This window comes from Anoplopoma fimbria, chromosome 9 (genome assembly GCF_027596085.1).
Source record: "Anoplopoma fimbria isolate UVic2021 breed Golden Eagle Sablefish chromosome 9, Afim_UVic_2022, whole genome shotgun sequence".
NCBI classification, from domain to species: domain Eukaryota; kingdom Metazoa; phylum Chordata; class Actinopteri; order Perciformes; family Anoplopomatidae; genus Anoplopoma; species Anoplopoma fimbria.
The window spans coordinates 3,342,311-3,360,983 of record NC_072457.1 but is presented as its reverse complement, the minus strand read 5'-3'; the positions used below and the strand labels follow the sequence as shown (position 1 = coordinate 3,360,983).

Sequence of the window (18,673 nt, the reverse complement as noted above, 5' to 3'; positions counted from 1 at the left end):
GCTGCACAAAACTCCATTAACCACGCCTCATCAGGGCTGTGATTGTGTCCATCTAGTCCCTCGTGTCTCTTTCCTGCTCCTCACACCCCAAAGACAAATCTTTTGCAATCAGCGGCTGATAGATACATGTTTTAGACTCTGTGTTTCTCTGATCGGCTTCGGCTTCGCTGTACATCTCGCTCCCTCCTCATGCTTGTTTTGCTTGTGCGGTCGAACTGTCAGGGTGATTTCACACACATCACAGGGAGCGATTCTGGACCCCCCGCCACGACCCGTCTCCATCCATCCTTCCCTCCCTCCGTCCTTAGCCAATCCCCTGCCTCTGATTACCCCCCCCGGGTCTCTCAGAACTACCTCCTCCTCCATCCTCAGACTGCAAAACCTTCAAAAATCGTATTTCTTTCCCCCAGTAGGATGAGATTATTTCACCCTCAAACATATTCCATTCCCCAAAACTCGGTTCTATGGAAGAATCGGTTCCAAATCAGGAAAAACCTGAGTATCGATAAGGAACCGAGCCGATAAGCAGTATTGATAATAGTACAAGTATCCATAAAATCCTATCGATACCCATCCCTATTCCAACATCTCATAGCCTTGACTCCGGTGCTGCAATCTTCCGTACCAGCTTGTGTGACACTTCAAAGAACAAGTCAATTACTAAATGGAGAGTGTGGTTGTACTTAAAAAATAAAAATAAAAAAAAAAAAGAGCTGCTACAGCCAAAGCAATAAAAAAACAACCAGATTTAACAATTTTAAGAAATACACCACGCTCAATTACCTGCAATCGGTGTATGAGTTAGTATGAACGATTAGTTAGAGTCCTGATGGGCAGGTGGCACCTTTCATGGTAGCTCCTGACATCATTGTATGAATGGGTGTCAATGGGTGAATGATGACTTTGAGTGGTTGTAGGACTAGAAAAGCGCTATTCAAATACAGTCCGTATACCTTTCCCATCAACCATCGCCAATCCATTGACAGGAAGCAGAAGTTGTGACGGCATCAAGTTCACAATCCAGAAGAGAGGAGAACTCATTATTTATGGATCTCCGACTTCCCGTTCTTATGCTACTCTGATCCCCAATCCTGTCGCCTGTTAAACAAAACGATATTGTGATTGTTTTCATTACGGGCTGTTGTTTTTAGTATTCTAATTATAGTGCTCATATACTTGACATAATCACTTTTACGGACATCTTTGCTGTCATTATCCTGTGTGTATCCTTCATTCATTCACATACTGAGATTTTAGCACTTCTCGATTGCACAATTACATTGACTGATTGGAAATACAACAGCGGTGGAAAAGCGTTGAATAGAAAGCAGAGGAACCTGTCGCTCTCGGGCTCTTGGAAATCCAAAAACTTCAGGGAAAATATTTGCCTGTTAGACTCACACTTCTAACTCGCAGTCTGAGTTAGTTAAATCAAGTGTGGATTTTCAAAAGTTACAGTTCTTTTAGCATAATATTCCCTTTTGTGTTACTATGGCTAAGTAGTGGTGCAAGAAAAACACTGACTGAAGAAACCTTTTTACTAAAAACAAGACCTGGACATTAGCGATAGCGATCTGTACCCTGATAGACAAGTCATAGATTAGCCATTAGAAAGTTGTTTGATAGTTTCACTTTTACATTGTCCTATGGTGCCACTAACATTGGGGCTGTATAGTCAGTGTACACTTCATTAGTTTGTTTGTTGGACTAAATCCAATGTGTCGGAAACGGCATAAACAGAACGTTTGCAGAGAGTCAGGGAGGCGTCATCCAAACTGCAGTTTAGAAGCCTTGAGTTCAGCATTCCTGGTAGTCACCATATTGATTTTTTTGCATCATTTAACAGAATTGCCCATATTTGGAGTAATGTTTTCGCCGTATACGACTCTGGTACCGACCTGTTAATCAAAAGGTAGCTTCTATTTGACTCTAAATGGACCATCATTTACTAAATGATGTCATGCTCTATTGAAGAAGACTTGAAACTAGAGATTGAGACCATCGGCCTCAGTCTCAGTTTATCTTCAGCTAAAATTTTACATTTTTGGTCGTAAACTTTTGTCCCTCACTACTTACATTTGCAAAAAAAATCTTTATTTTTTATTTATTTATTTTTTTGTGTGCAAAGCAGAGCTCATTTCTTATTATAAACATGTTTTTTTATTTATTTTTGGCAGGTGTTTTCTTTGCATTTCCATGAGTGTAGTATAGATCTGATTCTCACACACACCCAAACCACAACATTCTCTCTCAATCTCTCTCTCTCTCTCTCTCTCTCTCTCTCTCTCTCTCTCTCTCTCTCTCTCTCTATCCGTCTTTCTCTTTAAAAGGGACAGGACAAGGTCACACTCTGCTCCACCCTTTACAGTAGTGCAGGAACATGACACTCTACACACACACAAATATACAAACACACACACACACACACACACACACACACACACACACACACACACACACACACACACACACACACACACACACACACACACACACACACACACACACACAGGTACGCACACAGGGTTCAGTTTACCTCTCCATCCACAAAGCCTCGTGGGAAGAGTGACATCATCCTCTCTCTTTCTCCAAAGCTGTCAATCAAAGTAGACAATGAGGTCAGAGGGTTAAACTCCTCCCGGTAGGAGCAGCCAGTGTTGAAAACTAGTGCCTGCCTAATTACAGTATCACATAACACACCCTGACAACACTTTCTACCTAAAGTGTGTTTACAAAATGCCTGGAAACCGTCTGTATCCTCCACCTTGAGAGAAACAGTACTTCATTTATATACAGACAACAGTAGCTGTTCTCACAGTCTACGTCTGAACAAAGAGGAAACAGGTTTCGTTGCAGCTTTATGCTGACGTTGGCTGATTTACAGTGAAACAAAACAAAAAAGCAGATTGTCCTCAAGGTGAACTCCCACTGTAAAAACTTTTCTTCTCTGCAAACTGAGTGAAAACAGCTCCAAAGAGCAGAAACAATGGGCTGGACAGTACAAGGACATTTCTACAGTACTTTAATAGAAAGTGTCCTTGAGGAAAGATACTTTTTTGGAGTAGAAAGTTGATGAGTGATGAAAGCTCTGGTTGTATTTTTCGTTTCCTTTTCTTCCGCGATAAAAATGATAGTCTGCAGTTTGAAACACTCATCAGGGCAGAAGTTATAATAAAAGCTTCATATTCTGACATTTCGGAACAAACAGTGCTTGAGGAGGATACACATCGGATATTTTATAGATATTATATTGATCGTTATGTTAGACTAGATATTGTCTCAGATTTTGGATGTGGTATTATGGCATTAGTGTTGTCTTTTCCTGGTTTCAAAAGCTGCATTTCAGTAAAGTGATGTCATTTTATGAGCTGAACAAACTGTTCTAGCTATTATTAGCTTTTAACCATTTAGGGGACGTCCATATGTCTTTTTTTGCTTCTTCAAATCAGTCTTTGTCAATGTGAACGCACGGAAGGCGAGATCAAAAGCAAGAGCAACAACATCGCTGTGAGCAAGCGTTCCCGCCCTAAAGCATCCCCTGCTTTATGGTCTGTTTGACTCTAAATGGAGCATCATTTACTAAATGAACATCATGCTGTATTGAAGAAGACTTGAAACTAGAGATTGAGACCATAAACTCATGTTTACAATGTTTACTGAGGGAATAAATCAAGAGAGAAGTAGAGTCATTTTCTCATAGACTTCTATACAACCAGAGGAGTCGCCCCCTGGTGGACACTAGAGAGAATGCAGGTTTTAAGACACTTCAGCATCGGCTTCACTCAGCAGAACCAAAAGTTGTTGCTTACCTGTAACCAAAAATAATAATATTTGAATGCACTGATATCGACCCCTGACCTCACTTCACTTCCTGCTCTCTAACCTGCTGTTGTCCTGTTTGTTTGTTTGTGTTTCAGCGACCTGAACGGAAACAACCTGACCGTCATCACCAAGGCCGACTTCTCTGGTCTCAAACACCTCAGAGTCCTGTAAGTCACAGCCACATTCATCTACATCTAAGATCAAATTGACCATTTACAACTGAGTGAATCTGTAAAAAAAAACACTCTAAGATAACGCAATTATCCAGGACATCTTTAAATTAGTGCAGCATTTGTTAAATTCAATATTTGCCAGTTTTTTTACTGTTGTTCCTATAAACTTCTCTCACAGCCGTCGGGCTCTTTGTTTTGCGTGGCAACAGCTTGTGTTTATTCAGCAGAGATTCTTTCCCACATTTCTTTGCTAGTTCTGTGTCTGGTAGGAATGTGGGAAACACAGCTGTGGTGCCACCAAAAAGCCAGAGGGAACAGAATGATGCTTCAGTGACACACGAGCCACCCAGAGGTGCTTGTTTCGGGTGTCAGTGTCGGTCAGATTTACAACAGGGATGGAGGGGGGGGTTTATCCGTGACCTTTTGACCTGGAAACACTTCGCCCTCTGGGACAGTCGGTGGGTCTTCCCGTGTTTACCTCACGGCCCGAGCGTCAGTGATGGACACGAGGTGTTAAAAAAAGATGACATGCCAGGAACTAATGACTCCTCCGGAGGGCTGCTCAGAACAGATTAGCAGCCCGCTGGGAGCCCCGGGGCACGTTGCTGTCAGGACGGGATTGAGTGTAACACCGGTGGTCTATTATGTGGAGGACTGGGGAGTGTTTTTATCAAATGTAGAGATCCCAGCAGCAACTGTGGGAGGAATGATGTGTGTTGAGGCTTTTGAGTTTTCAATTTGATTAGTGAGAGGGAGAAAGATGTTACATTCTGCTGTTTGTTTGGTTTAAAGAGTTTATTTCACGGTGCTCAGATAATGAGAGGACCAACATCAACCTACTGAGTTAGAGCAACAACCTTTATATTTTTTTATTTGAAATACAAGATGAAATCAATGGCTAAAATCAACCCAACCGTGTTCCCGTCACTCATGAATCTAAACACTTGACGTGTCTTGATGTTAAATCTTGTGGGTTTTTGTCGTGCTGCCTAAATGTTGAATTTGTTGTTATGTTGTCCCTGAAGTTATTACACTATACTCTCTTGTTATTGTGTTTTTATGCTACAGTATTCATTTTCTAAACAGATATTTTATTCTCTATTTCCTTCCCAGGGACTACGTCTGTAAATTAGCTTATGGCTAACTCTGGTACAGCTTATCGGATGTGCACCGCCCCTGTTAAATGAATAAATACATACATAGATAAATGAATAAATAAACAAACAAACAAGAAAGCAAATAATATTGTTGTCATATCATTTTTATTTTGCATGCATTTTTAATCTCTTGCCAAAAACAATTTGAATAATTTACTGGATGCACTCATGTTTGTTTGCAAAAGATGCTTAAATGTATCCTCCAGATAAACAGCATATGCTTGAATAATGTTTTTGAAGTGGTGTAAAGGCAAAAATAACAATAATTCAAAGTTGTTGTTTTTTTTTTTCTTACGAATAAGTCTCTGATATTGATATATTCCATTTTGCATTCAGGCTTCATGTGTGTTTAGTGTTTATTTCTTTCTTTGTTTCTTTTTTCTTTTTTTATTGTAGCCATCTGATGGAGAACCAGATCAGTAACGTGGAGAGAGGAGCCTTTGATGAGCTGAAGGAGCTGGAGAGACTGTGAGAGCACACACACACACACACACACACACACACACACACACACACACACACACACACACACACACACACACACACACACACACACACACACACACACATATATTCCTCTGTAACACTATCTAACCCAACATGTTTTCCTTCATCCAGTCGCCTCAACAAGAACCACCTCAGCCAACTCCCAGAGCTGCTGTTTCAGAAGAACGAAGGCCTGTCTCGACTGTGAGTCTGCATACTTTACTCCCCTCCATCTGAACCCTGAGCTGCCTTCCCTTGCTCCCTCTCTCCTTCCTCTTACAGTATTTTTTTATTTTACTTATTGATTGACATACGTTGCATTCCAGTGAGCAGAATCGATGCGACACAAAATGTGGTCAATCAGTTATAAATGTGTCGTAGTGATGAGAGTTTGTAGCAACGAGCCAACGGCGGGTGACCTCATTTATTTAGTGAGTCGATTTTTTTATTGGCATTCGGCTGCTAATTTTGGACCTCTGAGAGTTCTACGTTTTTTTTTTTTCATTTTTGTGCTGCCAACAACTGCAGCCAATTTAGAGAAAATTGGATTTGGGAGTTTCTATGTTGTGCCGGAGGGGAACATAATGGACACCCTGAGACGACGTTGATTATGTGTCCTTTTTTCTTTTGTATTGTTCCTTTTAAGGATTGTCTCCATTGTTTTTTCTTCATGTACTTTTCTACCACTTTTGTGTTTTGTTTGTACCTTTTGACAAATACATTTTCTTTCTGGGTAAATGTGATTTGATTGATCCTACAACCAAAACCCAGCAACGTTTTTTTCAGCCTAAATACTCCAAATTGGCACTCACTGATACTGCAATACACTAATCCTACACCCTTCAGTATACCGACTGTACATACCCAGACTTTATAACATAATGCATTAGCTGATATATAGATATTTAGAATTACTGATATTTGTTTGATTTAAAGTAATAAAGCATCACATATATAGAACGGGACATTTCTCCTCTGCTTCGGGCTGCTTGCTCGCCAGTTTCCTAGATCAAAAATTGACCCATTTTTCTCACCTAGAAAACCACAAATCGTCTCCCTTCGGACGGCAGAGGCACGGCAAATCACTTCCCACAATCCCACAGGGGCAGTAGGAACAGTCGAGCTTTAATTTGACAACCGAACACACGCACACACACACACACACACACACACACACACACACACACACACACACACACACACAAAGACACACACACACACACACACACACACACACACAACACACACAAACACACAAACACACACACAAAGAGCTGCTTTTTTTTCTTGTTTAATAACTGAAGGCTTGGACGCAGTTGGTAACCATGCGGCTAAATGTGTCACACACACGCACACACACACACACCGCTCTGAAGTCTTTGTTATAGATGTGTGTTTGTAGTGTAGGATGGGGAATGTATCTGCCTGGAGACGCCTGGATACGCACATACAAACACTGCTGGAGAGAGAGAGAGAGAGAGAGAGAAAGAGAGAGAGAAAGAAAACACAACAGAGCTCTTTAATTAACTTTTCTCCATTTATGACCGTGATCTGTTTTCGTACCTGTGTACCTGTGTGTGTTTGTGTGTCGGTGTGTGTGTGTGTGTGTGTGTGTGTGTGTGTGTGTGTGTGTGTGTGTGTGTGATGGATTTAGCACTTGACACAGAAAATGTGCCGATACAAAGAGACACTTTTCCTCCGAGCGCCGAGGGAGCAAAGTGGATAACAGATATGAAAAATACAGCTAATTACAGAGGGAAGGTGTTGATGAATAAGTGTGTGTGCGTGTGTAAATATGTAAATATGTGTGTGTGTGTGTGGGTGTATGAGGTGGAGAGATAAAGAGAGTGACAATAGTAAAAGAAAGTGTTTGTGTGTGTGTGTCTGTCCTGATTATTTGCTGTTTGCCTTTTTGGCAATTTCACACTCTGGCTCCCATCAGGGAACGCCGAGATGGACTTGGCATGTCCGATCAATCAGCACGCACACACACACACACACACACACACACACACACACACACACACACACACACACACACACACACACACACACACACACACACACACACATATATAATGCGGCACACACATAGTGCAGAGCCATTAGCACTTCCTCCAGCAGGAGTGATTTCTTTTCCTCCTGCTGTGTTGATGGACTCTATACAGCCTGATGACACACACACACACACACACACACACACACACACACACACACACACACACACACACACACACACACACACACACACACACACACACACACACACACACACACACACACACACACACACAGAAAGCTGCTTTTTGTTTGTGTGCATTTTTTCTCTCAATTTACCGGCCCGTACTCTTCGTCATTCTTCTCCTCACATCAATTCCCCTTCCTCAAATTCTTTATTTTGTGTGTCTTCTGATGGTTTGTGTTTTTGTAAATATATATGTATTTCATTTTTTTAAAGAGCAGACTTTCAGCCAAATTGTATGTCCTCACACACATCTAACGGTCAAATAATCGTCTTATCAACATCTCCGACGTTCGGGAGCTTCCTGTTGATGTTTTTTTATCAGATTGATCCTTAAGATCACAGCTTTCTCCTCCGGCTGGATTTCCCGTCAGCTTGTCTCCTTTCTCCCACATGCACTCTCCTTTCTTTAAACCTCTGTCTGGCGACTCCACTCTTTTTTTTTTTTTTTTGTTATTTCATTTCAGATAAGCATTATTGGCAGCAATGTTCAGGTTACGTTATTGCCAAGAGTAAAGTACGTATCATTGAATACCTATGTTTTACACATATAGATAATAGGGAGATAACAAACCTGTTAACAATAATAATAACATGGATAAACTCAGAGTATATTACTTATTTTTACAAAGAAAAACTTCTCTTCCATCCTTTTATTTCTCACAACATAGTAAAAAGTGATATTCTGTCTCTACCTCTCTCTCTCTCTCTCTCTCTCTTTTGTTGTTCTGTGTGGTTGTGTGAAGCGTTTTGCTCCACGCCCAAAAACAGCTTTTGTGTGTTTTGATGATACCCAGAGGCGGCCTGTGTGTGTGTGTGTGTGTGTGTGTGTGTGTGTGTGTGTGTGTGTGTGTGTGTGTGTGTGTGTGTGTGTGTGTGTGTGTGTGTGTGTGTGTGTGTGTGTGTGTGTGTGTGTGTGTGTGTGTGTGTGTGTGTGTGTGTGTGTGTGTGCCAGGGTGCCCCCTCCCAGCACCTCCCTTTAGCCCAGGGGAACCCAAGAGTTATGGGAGTGTAGCGGGATATCACACACACACACACACACACACACACACACACACACACACACACACACACACACACTCACACCCTCACCTTGACCTGGAGGTGAACTGTGAGGTTAGCAGGTGTGCTTTTGAGCGTGGAATGATGGGATTTATTACTGCGGACAAACAACTAGTGATACTTCCTGTCAACTCTTGGCTTTAGGAGAAAGAAGCAAAAAAGAATGAATCCAGAAAAATTGAAGCTGGACCATGCAAAGCCCTCATCAATCTACCCAAATCCAAGAGTGATCCTGTTTGAGACGCTTAAAGGTGTCATGTGGAGTTTTTGACGACTAGTACTGGCATGCAGCACATTATCTAATGTGCGTCCTCAGCAGATTTTCGGTAACTTTCCCCTCAGACACTTGGAGAGCGTCTCTCATTAAAAACAGAAAGGCAGAGCTGTCCTCATTAGCGCGGTTGATTGGCATCTGAGCGCGGCTAATTATCGGCGCGAAGCTAACTGAGGTGGCGATGGCAGCTGCCGGGCTGCGGCTGTTTAGAGGCTAACCGGGACGTGACCTCGCTGGTTTACCACTAATTTACTGAGAGACAGGAAGAGCAAGCCGGGAGTAATATGTCCGTGTGTGTGTGTGTGTGTGTGTGTGTGTGTGTGTGTGTGTGTGTGTGTGTGATAATTGCTTGTATTTGCATTTGTGTGACTTTGTGTGACTGTGAGCTTTGCATTTACACGTCTGCTAATTACACCCATCTGCATCTATGCAGCAATCATGCGATTCTTGTTTTTTTGTGTGATGGGTGACATGATTATTTATAGGTGTGTGTGTGTGCAGTGTGAGACAGTTGTGTGTCTGCACTTGCATTCTTTAATTATTAGTCGTCTGCTGTCTCGCTGTGTTGTGAGATTATTGGATGTCTGTCTTTACCATCTGTGTGTGTGTGTCTGCGTTCATTTTCTTTCTGGTGTTTGTGTGCATCCTCCCCAGGTAAAACTTTTAATAAGTACTCTGAATTTTGAAGCGCATGCACTAATTTGAATGTTTAATTTTGTCAATTTAATATAAAAATGGCCACTACTCATGCAGCTCTATTGTTAAAATAAATCTATATAACTCTTAAATAAAATAATAGCATATTATTCTCGCTCTCATTCCTCTTGAGGGCCTTTAAAATGGTGTCAACGTATATTCTAAATCCCACATAGAAAACATTTTAAACTTTTTAACTCGTGATACTTACTGGAAATGATGCGGAAGTGTCTTAAAACCTGCATTCTCTCTACTGTCCATCAGGGGGCGACTCCTCTGGTTGTATAGAAGTCTATGAGAAAATGACTCTACTTCTCTCTTGATTTATTCCCTCAGTAAACATTGTAAACATGAGTTTATGGTCTCAATCCACTCTTTCAGTTCTAACTTTCACAATAAAAGCCCTAAAAAACATTATTATATTCACAGACGAGTGTTTTTTCGCCTTTAATCTTCTCATACGAATACTGCAGAGCCCTCTTGATGCATGAAGACCGTTCACTAGATACTCGTTGGTTGAAATCAGTTGAAATGACGGTAAAAAAAGAAAAATCCCACTGTGGTATTATTACAGTATGTTTTTTTTATTCTTATAGTGCTTCCCATGTTTAAACTCAACATACAAAACGCACTCAAGGCGCCTTGGATACTAAGCGTCCAGCCGACAGCGGGAAAAGTCTGCGTGTGCATTTCTATATTTACATTATCTACAGGGCTCAAATCCGCCATCGACCAAACACACATCAGCAGGATTCTTCCCAGAATTTTCTGGAAACCGCGGGACGCTCCCCGCTGCTTTTGGTAACAACGTCACGCTGGATAACGGGATCCGTGGCGAGGACAGACACCATCACTCCCTTTATGAAAACCTGCCAAGCTGTTATTCTTCAGTGTGTGTGTGTGTGTGTGTGTGGGGGTCGTGCCTTCATGTCTGTCCAATGTAAAGCTGACACAGTCGGAGAAGAGGGGAAAAAGAAAAACACACACGACTGTTCAAACAGCGAATCAATAATCTTAGTTTGACACCGAGACAAACGTTAGTGAGAGACGGACGGTCTGCTCTCACATCTCTGTCTCTGGTGTTTCATTTTTCTTTCTTTCACCCGTTTGATTCATTTCCCCCCCCTTTCCCTCCTTCATATTTGTTTTTTTCCTCCTCCGCCATCACCTTTCCCTTATCCGCCTGTCGGGGTTGTCGGTAAGTGCCGTGTTGCCCTGTGGATTGATGGATGTCACATTTAAAACTTCCATTTTCAAACATCAGGGAAATTAGCCGTTAGGGACTTCCCTTCTTAACTCCCATGATGCTCTGCTTCACAGTAACCCGGCTGTCTACCTCAGACTGATGCTGTTTGCAAATTGAAATCATGACACAGGGAATGAGAAAACACAATCTCCTCGAAGAAACAGCCCAAAAAAATCAAAATGCAGCAGCGCAAACTTGGTGCTCCTCAGGCGGCCTTAAAGCACCGGTCCTCGTCAAGTGGATTGACGTTGCCCGGTCACGTTCTGCCCTTTGGTGTTTCGTTTCATCACTTTGTATCCGTGTCACTGACGTACAAATGCCAATCAGAGGGCAACCTCCACTCTATAAGCACAAAAGAAGCAAGACTGAAACTGTAGCGTGAGAGAGAAAAGAAGAAAGAAAGGCAGAGAAGACATTCACAGTATTTGCTTCCCCGAGCTTGGCTGAGTTTGGCCTGTTGCCATGGTTACAGCCTCCTTCGTGCCATCAGGTCATGAACTTTATTTTAATTTCAGGGGTCGTGGGTCGGATTCATGTGACCGGTGTGTTCCCGTAGCGTGTTTGAGGTGTAATGTACTCGCGGTTGTGTTGAATCCCCTGGATGTTGTGTGAGGCTAATGTTTAGCATGTGTGTGTGTGTGTGTGTGGTGTGTGTTTGCGTGTCCATGCATGGCGTGTGTGCGTGTGTGTGTGTTGTTTTGTCTCTTCATGCTGTGTTTTGTCTGTGGGAGCTCTCTGTCTGCAGCAGAAGGGAAAAATGAATATTTGTGGGCTTCAGCAGATACACAAGAAGATTTTCTCTTTCTTTTTTTAATGGCATCTGCTGTTTTTCAAACTTTTGAATGTTTATCCTTAAATTCACACTCAGGAAGCATGTTTTTTATAGCTGCAACGTTCCAATTAAATGTGGTTTTGTGCATGTTTTTTTTGTATTTGGTATTTTTTTATTAAACCTTTTGGACCACCATTTCCATTCATTATTTTAAACAGAACCTCAGTGGGTTTGAACAATGCTTGTGTCTGTAATGAGTTTATATTGATCACATTTTCATCTAAGTGTGTCTCTGTTCTGCTTCCCTTTTGGTAAAAGAAAAACATGCACTGGGTATTACATTGTTCTAATAATACACAATACTTAATCATTAAATGTTTGGTTGGAACCAATGGACACTTTAGGCTTTCTAGTTTCCTATGATGAGATCCTCCGGCAGATTGATAACTTGTTGGAGTCAAATGTCTCTGAATCATCTTTCATTTGGCATTTTTATAATTGGATGTCTTTTACAATCAAGAGGGTGTGTTTGTTAGGGTGTGATCTTATGGATCAAGTTCGATTCGCTTCCTTTAGTCTGACATATTTTGACATCCTGGTTAATCCCTCTTTATTAGTATCTCTGTGTGTGTGTGTGTGTGTGTGAGTGTGAGTGTGAGTGTGTGTGTGTGTGTGTGTGTGTGTGAGTCACTGTCAGGTCTTTTTAAGGTCATATTCCCTCACTGTGGTTTTTCCGGTCGACCACAGTTGTCTTTATTCTGAAGCTGCATCGCTTCAGATATTCGTTGTTTTTTCGGGCTCCACATCTGGTTTTAACTTTCGTTTCTCTCACTTCCATTTATTTTGTCTTTTGTCTCTCTCTGTCTGTTTTCCCGTATCTTTGGGTTGTGTAGATGATAACTTATTTAAGTTGTTTGTACTGTGGTTGTCAGGTTGAGGAAGGGACCAAAAATCAAATATTAACTATGTTGTTGCTCTGAATGTCTGCTGACCCGTTTGGATGAAGGTCACACAAGACAGTTTGTGTGTTTCTGTTTGTGCTCACAGAGACTCAACGCTGACTTTTAAAAGTGATTGCGAATCTTGCAACCGAGCATCAACTTCTGCTGTCCGAAACTGAAAACACAACTACCATCTGTAGTCACAGATGATGTAAATGCTCCAAAGCTCTCGTCTTTTTCTGGTTCTGACTTGAAATTGGCAACTCTTTTTATTGTGTTTAAAAGGAGTTGCCAATATATCAAAATGATTCCTGATGGCAACCTGGCATCCATTACTGTTGAGCCCGATAGAGAGGTGAAGTCCCGCCAATTCCAGTGGACCACCATGGCACCTTGTTTTGGAAAATGTGAAAGTCTACGTCAATTTTTCTTTTTTTTTCATCCCGTTTGAATCGTGCCTTGAAATGACTTACTCATAACATTCACATGAGATGTTTATCAATTCAAAAGATAATTTTGCACGTCAAGAAAGACTTAAGAAAATACGTCAAGAAAATATTTAATCAGAAAGACACAACCGGAAGTGACGTCTCTCTTTTTGTTTAGTTTATTTTGCACAATTTAAAAAATGCAAAAACATAACGTAGATTAATAACATCACAGTGCAGGAAGAGGCAGGAAGCACACTGGGCTTATTTGTAGCCTCAACCTATATAATAATACAGTTCACAATATTATAGAGAACACAAAGATGAATATACATAAGATATGACGAAGTTATATTAATGACAAAGTATTTTTACGAGATATATCTCTCTCTGAAGCTACAATGCCCGTGTGTTTCGTACCTGCATGTCACACCAACAATGTGTTTCGCTTGTTTTTTTGCTTCCCGGGTGATAAAAGGAGTCGCTGGATAGAAAAAACATCTGGTAATATATTGTTATATTTGGAAACTAGCTAAGTTTGCTAGCTTGCAAGCCAAGGTACCGGCCATGTTGGTGAAACGAGACGAGAGAAGTAGTTCACTGAGCGGCTTCACACAAAAAAAATTGGTTCTAAGACAAACCCTTAACAGATTGAATCTTTCGCAACTTGCACTTAAATTCCTTCTGTATATACATTTTTTCATCTTAATTGGTTGTTACAGTTTTTTGCTTGGTGAGAAGTAGAGTTTGCAGACGATGAATGCGTTTACACCTTTAAAACGTTCTCGCTAGAACTCTTTTAGAGATAGTTTTGAGCAACCAGATTGTAGTTCGTCTCCAGTGCAAAGTGGTTGCATTAACAGTAGACCCTATTCTTTTTGTTATAAGATAGCTACCTTATTCGCTTTGAGTTGTAGAAATGGAGAGAAATGGCCCATCACAACTCAAAGCTTTGAGTTGTGATGGGCCATTTCTCTCCATTTCTGCTCGTCGTCTTTCTGAAAGTCAAAAGATTTACTTAAAATGTGTTAAAATCAATATTAAGAGAATTTAAAAACAGAACAAAACTGGGGTGAGAGCCGGATCGGTCACATGGCTTTGACCGAAAAACTAACCCACGTTTGACCCGTAGTTGGGAGAGACGGATGGACGGAGAGGAGACGAGCTGGGAAAGTTTACCTTTCTCACCCTCAGCTGTGAGCAAGGAGGGGAGGAAGGAGGGAGGGAAGGAGGGAGGGAGGATATTGAAACGGCAGGAGAGACGGCAGAACAATGAGAGGATGAAGAGGAGCGAGGAAGGATTGAGAGGAGGGAGGACACGGACACAACAGATGACAGAACGGATCAGAAAATGAATAGAGGAGATAGCAGAGCAAATATTATGAGACTACCTACACACACGCACACACACACACACACACACACACACACACACACACACACACACACACACACACACACACACACACACACACACACACACACACCAGCTGCGACCAGTCTGTGTTTCCCTCCAGTAAACATCATTCTGGTGTCCTGGTAACAGATATCTTGACAACCTGATGGGAAAGCATCTTTAATATTGGTGTGTGTGTGTGTGTGTGTGTGTGTGTGTGTGTGTGTGTGTGTGTGTGTGTGTGTGTGTGTGTGTGTGTGTGTGTGTGTGTGTGTGTGTGTGTGTGTGTGTGTGTGTGTGTGGACATAAGAGAGAGAGCTGTCTTATGAAACCTTACACATGTGGATGCATGTAGGTTTTATATGAGAATCAATTTTGACTCTACCTTTCATGCATATTTACATTCACACACTTTACATTTTGGCTCTTACTGTTATTTATTACTCATTAATAATTAGGTGATCAGTAAGTGTTTGGTTTATATTTGTCACGTCTGTCAGTAAAAACCTCATCTTCCTGAGCATAATCTATAAGCACTCCCTCTCCATTTGTAGTCTGAACGGTATTGACCAATCACGTTTAGCTGGATTTGGTTGCATGCAGGTAAACGATCACTGTGGAGAGCTAAAGAGGTGGAGCGCATTGGCCAAAATGCATTCTGGGAAGCTGTGTATGCGATTTAGCTTTTTATTAGCTAAAGATTCAATCATTAACTGAGTGCAAAGCGGCTACTTGTGACATAATCTGGTCGTAGACGTCTCAAGTTGCTGATTGGACAGAACGATGACGATAAATGAGTGGAATACGACATTTGTAAAAAGAAAAATATACACATATAAATAAATCCAAGCTGACAGAGTTACAGCTTCGCCTTCTATTCGTCTTAAATTTGCCACTTGGTTTATGATTTTCCCACTTTTCTTTGTCTTTTTTTCTCCCAAATTGTCTTTGTCTTATTCCAGTTTTTACTCTTGACTTTGGAAGAAGCATTTACGTACATTTTTCTCAGCTTTTACTTCTAAACTCTAGTGATTTTCTGTTATTTAGCTGTGCCTTTGCTTGTATAATACATTTACACTTATGCACCTCCCACAGCTGTTCATCATGGAGTCACCCTACTGCACCATTTATTAACATGTAGCTGTTTATAGACGGGATGTGTTATGTTTGTTGTATTCACTGTTATTGGGGACAGTTAGATCAGACAACATGAGGTGCTGTATATCAAGAATATGTTTTATAAAACAAAATCTGAGGAGAAAGGAAAGAAGGAAAAACTTAACGACGTTGTAACGAAGGCAGTACATTTACATGTGTGATGCTTTTATTTAGACTTTCCACTGAAATAGCTGCTTATATTTGTCGAGATGGCTTATTTTTTACGTGTGAAAATGTATCAAGCTTTGCACAAGTTTTTGATTTTGTTTATATTATTCCATCCGGCCCAATGTGTCCACAGACACAGATTTATTCTCCGTCCGGCTCGAGGGAGGTTAACTCTCTGAGACTTGAAACCTACTGGAGATGGAGAATCACATTTTTGTTTCCTTTTCTATCAGAGAAACTGTATGTTATTGTTCCATTGAACTGCTGAGTCAGATTCAAACTGAAACGTCTTCTAGCCGTGCTTCCTGAAAAGCAACGCAGGCTCTCCAGGGATAAAACTTTGAAACCTCATTCTGCTCACGTCAGCAGTTCGTTAGCTGAGCTCTGTTCGATGTTTCCTTCTCTTACAAAAGTATAAAAGATTTGTGACGAACAGAACTAAAATCCTCTTTAACAACACGGCTTTTTCTGCCGCTCAGATATAAAGCGGGAAGTGAACATAGAGGGACAGACGGACACAAAGATAAAGGTTTAATTTGGTTCACTGGCCTTCAGCTCTCTCTGAAACGAAGCAGTGAAACCGAAACTTCATCTCTTTCCTCCTCCGTCTCTTTCTATCAAATCTCCATTTCACCATCATCACCATCCCTCTCTTCTGCTCCAACGCTCCTCATAGTCTTGTTGATTTATTTTCTAGCTCTGACTCTTACACTGTACCTTAAAACCTCTCAACCACAACCAGTTTTGGGGGCATTTTTTTTTAGCTCCTGTCACATTTGTTCCTCTGTGGCCTTGATTTTCACTGCCATATATAAGTCCTGCCCTTCTATTAAAACAGCAAAATCATGGCTAGAACCAGAGAAGGTCTTTTGTACAATAAAACAAAGTTGCCATGACTAACTATAAATTATTTAAAAAAAAATGTATTTAAATGCAAGTTGAATTTCTTTGAGAATTGATTTTACAAAAATTGGAAACCTATGAAATCTATATATCCAACATTTTTCCAAGTGCACAGAAGTGTAACAAATGATGGAAAAAAAATGGAGGCTCCATGTGCTGTTTATATTGAACTACTTACATTTTTACAACCTTTCCTCTCCTCTCTGCTTTGTGTTCAGCAGCTTTCAGTTCAGCCCGAGTTTCACAGAATTGTTATCAGGTGACTGTTGTTCTCAGCCGAGTCCATCATGGCTTCCTAGTTGCGTTGAGGAGCTCAGAATGTAATCTTTGTCACAGTATTTGGTCACTTCAAATGCCTTATTTGGGGCAATTTTTTAAAAAGTGACATAACACAAATATCACAATTTTCAGCCTTGTTTTAGTTATTTTTTTTCTGATGCAAGCGTTCCTCACACATGATGTGTTCAGGGACTGCAGAAAACATGAAAATCAGATGATAATGCAATTTTTTTTCAGCTTCTGGCCTGGATAAACAGTGTAGTTCTGGTGATTATTTAAAGAAAACACGCTTTTCAATCCCGCCGGCGGGGTTGTGGAGTTCAGAGGGTCTAAATTCCCTCCTTCCCACCTATTTTTATTTCCCTTAACTTGCTAGTTTCCCTTTTACATGTCTCAATGTATCGACTCTAACAGCTCATCTTGGTTTGTGCAACAGGAAGCAACAGTACCACAGACATCCTCTTCCTCCAGCTCCTCCTCGGGTATCCCAGGGTGCATCCTGGCCGGGGTTGCATGTACAAACACCTCGCCGGGTCTGCTTGCCAATCGGTCGGTTCCCAAACGCTTCCACGTGGAGGAGTCTTGATCGGCTGCCCTTCTTGCTCCTTTAGTTAATGTTCTTGTTTATCCTTGAATCACCCTCGCTGCCCTGAGCCACTCTGTCTATCGCTCTCCTGTCACTCCGTTTATCCCTCATCACCTCCTCCACTGGGTGCGTCATGTCTCCGGCACCGCTGAGCCTCACGCTTCCACGTCTGCTTTCACCACCGAACCTCAGGCAGTGTCACGTTTAGTTTCATTTTCTTTTCTCTTATTTCAAGCCGTCTTGCTGCTTTTAACCGCTGACCTCTCCGTGATACTTCCTCTGGTTTGTGGACGCACAGAGGAAGTCTCTGGTTTACCACAGAAAACCTCCGACAGAGACGGAGATGAAACTGACTTGCTTGGACTCAGTTTGGCCTGCTTGCTGTCTGCTTTAAGAATATACTGCTAAATACAAACGGAAAACATGATCAGAACTGGAGATAAACTTTAGAATCCCTCTTAGAAAATGAAACAATGATACTATCCGTTGTTTATAAGTCACCATGTTCTTAGATCTTTACCTCAAGTCGGGCAAATAAAGTGGAAGTTGCTTTTTTTTTTTTTTTTTTTTAATATCCTGTTGTGCAAATTTAATCTCACAAAGAGAGAGTTCTGAGGCCGAATGTCAACCTGTGTGTGTGTGTGTGTGTGTGTGTGTGTGTGTGTGTGTGTGTGTGTGTGTGTGTGTGTGTGTGTGTGTGTGTGTGTGTGTGTGTGTGTGTGTGTGTGTGTGTGTGTGTGTGTGTGTGTGTGTGTCTCAGTAAGTGGGTGTTTCCTCCTCTGTCGGGCTCTCTTGGTTTGACCCTGACATTAATGGAGTGTGTCTGAGGTCCTCCAGGGCAGTCAGATACGATGCACATCCTCCTCCTCTGCGGTCTGTCCGAC

General features: G+C 41.4%; 1 protein-coding gene across 1 annotated transcript in view; it reads left to right on the top strand.

The window, feature by feature from the left end:
- Positions 1 to 18,673, top strand: part of LOC129095255 (slit homolog 1 protein-like) — a 62,618-nt gene that overhangs the window by 9,085 nt on the left and 34,860 nt on the right. Inside the window, exons 2-4 of the mRNA XM_054603628.1 lie at positions 3,918 to 3,989; positions 5,549 to 5,620; positions 5,771 to 5,842. Coding sequence (XP_054459603.1) covers positions 3,918 to 3,989; positions 5,549 to 5,620; positions 5,771 to 5,842 — 216 coding nt within the window. The remainder of the gene's footprint in view (positions 1 to 3,917; positions 3,990 to 5,548; positions 5,621 to 5,770; positions 5,843 to 18,673) is intronic.